Source organism: Pelophylax lessonae (genome assembly GCF_965119305.1).
Source record: "Pelophylax lessonae genome assembly, chromosome: 7".
NCBI classification, from domain to species: Eukaryota; Metazoa; Chordata; class Amphibia; order Anura; family Ranidae; genus Pelophylax; species Pelophylax lessonae.
Window position 1 is genome coordinate 204,914,033 of NC_138774.1, and position 6,000 is coordinate 204,920,032.

The 6,000-nt window shown below is 43.8% G+C and overlaps 1 protein-coding gene across 1 annotated transcript in view; it reads right to left on the bottom strand.

Moving 5' to 3' along the window:
* Positions 1-5,706, bottom strand: part of LOC309559838 (uncharacterized protein) — a gene marked incomplete at its 3' end in the record, with an annotated part of 78,964 nt that extends 73,258 nt beyond the window's left edge. The window contains exon 1 of the mRNA XM_082263271.1: positions 4,660-5,706. Within this exon, the coding sequence (XP_082119397.1) occupies positions 4,660-5,693 (1,034 nt within the window). The 5' untranslated portion in view covers positions 5,694-5,706. The remainder of the gene's footprint in view (positions 1-4,659) is intronic.
* Positions 5,707-6,000: the final 294 nt, after the last annotated feature.

Here is a 6,000-nt window from a genome sequence, read left to right on the forward strand (position 1 = left end):
TTTGCATGTACAATTAATTTACATATTGCTCGTATTCGGTACTTAGCGCAAACACTTGTTAAAAAATGCTTGTTAAATACCGCATAAAAAGGCATTAAAATCAATTCACAAAGGGAAATAAATAAATAAATGCATGTGGTAATTAAGTCCAAGCTTGAGAATAGAGATGGGCCGAACACCCCCCTGTTCAGTTCGCACCAGAACTTCCAAACAGAGAAAAAGTTCTGACCCAAACAGTGAACCCCTTTATATTCTATGGGACCCGAATTTGAAAAATCAAAAGTCCCGATTTTAAAGACCTATATGTAAGTTATAGGCCATAAAAAGGGTATGGAGGTCCGGGTACTACCCTTGGGTCTGGTATAAATTTTAAGTGGAACCCCTAAAATTAATACCAGACCCTTATCGGAGCATGCAGCCTAGAAGGTCAGGCAGCACTGATGGGCACTGTTGGGGCTGCACTGATAATTTGGACACTGATGATCAGTGCCCCCTGATTATCACTGTGCTGTAGCCATCATTTTACTCCACTTTTGGAGTATCCCACTTAGCTCCCTTAACCCTATCTCAGTTACTCCAAAAATAATTTAAAAAAACAACAAAAGACTTTGTTAGTGAGCCAAAGAGTGACTGTGAATGTGTGCCTGGGTGCAGGGCAATCTACTGGGAAAGAACCTGGGCAGATTTCCAGCGGCTCCTACGGGAGTAAGCACTGCATAAACATGAATGCAAAACACTGGATGTCTATTTATTTATCATACATATTATTAATATAATGCACATTATTTCACAATCTCTTCAAAGTCTGATATACACTTATATTATGATACAGAGGCACACTTTCCAGCAGTATTAATCAGGTATGTTCTTGTCAGATTGTAAAATCCAAGCTGTCTATGAAAAGGATTCCAGCCTTTTGCTTTTTACAGTAAGGTAATTGTTGTGTCTTGACTCTTTTTCTGTCTAGTGCTCCTTTCCATAAAGTTTCTTGTTGAGTCTTGTACTAATTCCTGTGGCCGATGATCACATTTCATTTTCAGCCATCTTACCAGTACATTCTTATGTTCTTGTTGCTTATATACTGTACATACATATACAATACTTACATACATGCTTACTATTTACACATTTAAAAAATGAATTAACTCTGAAAGCTGTGTCCCTGAAAAAGACAGGCAGTGGGAAAAGGACTGGTCCCCAGTCAGCAATTCTTGGCTCTAAGGAAGGGGGTTTGCCCCCGAAACGCGTCTGCTTAGCCACAACAGTTTCATGGGGTACACTGCATGCCATCCAGCATCGCGCAGTGCCTTGGCTACCTTGGAGATCATATGTATATCAAGTTGATGTGTGTACATACACACCTGTTTTGTGAGTATAAAATATACTTTTTAATATTTTAATAAATGTTTTTAGTGGTAATGCACTAGGTCGGTGCGCCCTTTCTTTTTATTGTTGTTCCCCAGTATTGCCTGCGGTCTCTGCAGGTGATCTTTCCCCAGTACCGACTTACAATGCCTTGTTCTTCATTGTTGAAGTTTTGAAAAGGTGTACAAACTTTTAAAATATCATTTTGGGAAAGTCAACGCGTTTCTGGGGCTCAGCACTCCCCCTTCATCAGGGCTAAAAACAGGATGATGCAGGCACTTCGATTGGAACGGATATATCTGTGAGATGTGAGCCTTTCCAATCCAAGTGCCTGAAGGGGGAGGGCTGAGCCCACAAAATTGTTCCAAAATAAAAATCTTTTAAAAGTTTGTACGTGCTGGTGTGACACTCCTATCCTTTCAAAACTTTGACGAACCCCTCTTGGGGTCTAGCAAGACCCCACAATTGCTGGTGAGCAGCCCCTAGAACCACAAACCACTTCTTCCATTGAAATACATGGGCTTAAGGTTCAGAGCTCCTACATCACAAAGATTGCTTTGTTCTTCACTGTTTCACTGCATGTTGGCAGCCATAATGGTAGAAGGAGGACTTTGCTTCCTCTTGGTAGAGCCTCCAACATGGAGAACAGTGAGCACCAAATATTATTAAGAAAATTTCCTGGGACTAGCAGTCAGAGGCAGGAATGCCTTATTTCACAAAGCCACGAGACTGGTAGACACAGGAGGCACTCTTAGAAATAAGAAATTATATGTTATTTCCCACAATACAATAAAATAAAATGCACATTTTCACAATACTGCGTAGACACAGTTAACCCTATTAGATGTTCCCTATAACATAGCAAAACTTTACTTTTTGAGTTCAGATCCATGTTACGAGTCAGTTGAACTAAGTGTAATTTTTCAACTGCATATTCCACTTCTTCCTGTTGCATTCTGTACAAATGATGCATTTATCAGGGTAACTTAGACCATCTTGTTAAGCGGAGTTCCAGCCATTTCACTCACCTGTCCAACGGTCCAGCGATGCGGCCGCCCAAAGCCTCGATCCTCTCCCTCGGCGCCGGCATCACTGCTGTGGGCACCCGGCTGTGACAGTTTGCGGCTTCACAGCCGGGTAACCACTGCGCATGCGCGAGTCGCGCTGCGCGTCTTGATTGGCTGGCAATCTTCTGGGACGTGTCAGAAGAAGATTGCAGGGAGGGAGGGGGAGAGGAGAACTTCCGCTCAGGGCGCCGCGGCAATGAGGGTATCTGTTATCTCTTTTCCTTGTAATAGGAAAATCTGTTTTTCCTTAAAACATGTGCTGGGTCCTATCTCCTTTCTATATCATGCAAGTTGACAGCAGAGGTAAAGTGTATCTAAATCCAAAACTTTTAGAGGAGGCTTAAAACTCCTGTAAGGCTTTTTTTCATGCCACCTGTGTGCCATTGGAGAGATTTTCCTCCACTTCCACTTCCATAGTCAAAACTGGCAGTAAGAAGAGTACTTTTTAAAGTAAGGGATAGTTGTCTCTAAAATAGGTGTCCACTTAAGAGGATATATATTCTTCCCCTGTTTCAGTGACAACTATAACATTTTGGATTGCTTATCACTGACAGAGGTTCTAGCCATACCTTATCCAAAATTAGAAACTAAGTTTTGATTTCAAATATTTTAAAAAAAATGGCCTCGGATGGCAGTTGCATTTTTTTATAGCCATTTTTCTATAGCCAGACACTGATTTATGGTCAGTAAAGCTCAATAAAGGCACTGCCCCAAAATCCATATGCAGATGGAGATACCAAGATTTTCTGGTTCAAAATAAGGCTTGTCACTTTTCCACTGCAAGTACCGGCTCCGCTCTACTCGGCCCTGCTTGCTTTTCCACTGCTGGCAGTGAGGTAGCGTGGGGGGTGCAGGGGGGGCCGGCCGCACCGGGCGCAACATCTGGGGGGGGCGCATCCACAGTGTTACTCTGTCTAACTCTGACATACACAGTTCACACACTCTCTTCGGCTGCCTCCATCTTTAGGCAGGGAGATGTCCAGCGCGGGCGCCCTATGGCTGAAAAAGGTCGGGCGGGGCTGGACTTTGCCTCACCTGTCCATTGGTGTAGGGTGGGTGGCGTTGCAAGCCAAGCACCGCCTATGCCGCCTCTCCTCACTGCTCAGTCAGTTTAGCAGCGAGTGAGTCAGCAGCCTGGCGCTGTCACAGAGTGGGTTTTTTTTTTAATCACCTGATTAGAGCCAGAGGCTCTAATAGGCTTCAAAAGCAGAGCAGTGCACCCTAGCCCACCCATTTGTGTGACATTAGCGAATGGAAATTCGCTATTGTCACACGGATCCTCCTCCTGGCCAATCAGGAAGAGGGTCCGAGACCCACTTCCTGATTGGCCGAAAGGCAAACGCATTCCATTGGCCGAGGAGGAGGAGGGAGGACTCGAGGAGATGCGGGGAACTGAGGAGAAGCCGCTGCTGCAGGTAAGTCTCTCTGAATTGAAGGGGGGCACGCTGGTCTGTCTGCATTGAAAGGGGACACGCTGGTCTGTCTGCATTGAAAGGGGGCACGCTGGTCATTCTGCATTGAAAGGGGGCACGCTGGTCATTCTGCATTGAAAGGGAGCACGCTGGTCATTCAAACTTGTATTTAGATGCATTTTACTTTAATTACATCAGTATTTTCATAACAATAATACATGTGCTTAGGGGGTAAGGGTTTCTTTAACTAATCTAGTGGAAGAGACTCGAGTGCTAAAATCCCGCGGGTTAGGGGGCGCAAATTACTTGCCTTGCCCCGGGTGCTGACAACCAACACTACGCCACTGACTGCTGGTACCGCATGGTACGGTATTGGAACGGTTCGGTGCGGTTTGGTATGGTTTGCTTTTCCACTAAAGTAGTACTAAAGTTAAGTGGGTGGGATAACAACGATTCTCTGACCAATCAGTGGCTAGTAGTGACTGCATGCAAAGGATTGTGGGATATGGTACCGGTATTGTACCTCTTGGAACCACAATCAAGGTGGTACTGTTTTAGAGAGCTGTACCGTTCGGTTCCATGCAGTGGAAAAGCGCCGCCATACCGTACCGAACCGTTCCTACACCGTACCATGCGGTACCAGCAGTGGAAAAGCACAAAAGCGAGCCGAACCGCTCGGTTCCATGCAGTGGAAAAGCGCAATTTGCTCCTTGAATGATTGAGGACCGTAGTTGATTTAGTCTACAGAGTTATTAGTTTTGACTGGACTTGATCTTCAAACCAGTGCTCATTTTTCCCATTCAACTGACCCTTACAATCCTGTCTCAGTGGTGCTCATAGTTGGAAGAGGAAGAGGATGGTTACTATCTGATGGAGCCTCAACTGGTTTACCATGAGCATAGTCTGTGATGTCCTCCTCACGTTTTTGTAGAAAAGTACACCAGCTTGTGAATGTGCTTTTAAATCTGTCTGAAGCATAACAGTATAATATGGGATCCAGACAACAATTTGTTCCTGACATCATCCAAGTGATATAGTAGGCAACTTCAACATTTTCCAACAAAGAACACAAATCTGAAAAAAACAATGTGACGGTGACACCCATGGTCCTGGTAATGTGGACAGGAATATAGCAGATAATGAATATTATTAGGGAGACAAAGATCGTCTGCACTGACTTAAACACCATAACTTTGCTGTGTGTGTTCATTGGGTCGACTTTGAGGATGTATCGACTCAGTAGGGTGTAGCACACCAATGTTATGGAAAAAGGAATGAGGAGACCAGTGAGGAGGATGGTCCAGTTCCAGACGAAAAATAAAATTGCTTGTTCGGTTTGATGAATACTGAGACATTTTGTAACCCCATGGACTTCAGAAGTTTTAAGGACAAAGAAAAATGGAATACCTTGGCATAGTAGACAACCCCAAATGAAGAGACAAAGTTTTTTAATAAATGGTTTTCTGGTCAGGGCTGATCTTTTAACGGTGTAAGCAACAGAGAAATATCGGTGGATACTGATTATGGTGAGGAAGTAGATGCTTCCATACATGTGTGTGCTGAGCAAGAAGACCTTAAACTGGCAGAGGAACAATCCAAAGGTCCAGTGGTCAGTGAGGGAGTAGATAATGATTAGAGGAGCTGCTGGGGTGATGATGGCATCAGAGACGGCCAGATTGAACTGCAGAATCACTGTTGAGTTCCATTGCTTTACCTTGAACCAAAATATCCATAAACTGATGCAGTTCATCACAAAGCCAATGAAGAAGATGAAGCTCAAGAAGATGGGTATGAAGGCGTTAATGGTCTGTGGCTGACAGCCAGTGAAATTCCCAGAAGAGTTCAACATCGCAAAAATCTGTAAACTGAAAACCAATTAGAATTTTACATGTACAGAAATAATTTTTGCATGCCTGAACAGGTACATTTGCTTTAACCACTTAAGCCCCAGAGGATTTTCCTGCTAAACGACCAGAGGGTATTTTGCGATTCGGCACTGCGTGAATTTAACAGACAATTGCGCGGTCATGCGACGCTGTATCTAAACAAATTTGGCGTCCTTTTTTTCCCACAAACAGAGCTTTCTTTTGGTGGTATTTGATCACCCGTGCGATTTTTACTTTTTGCGCTATAAACAAAAAAAGAGCGTACATTTT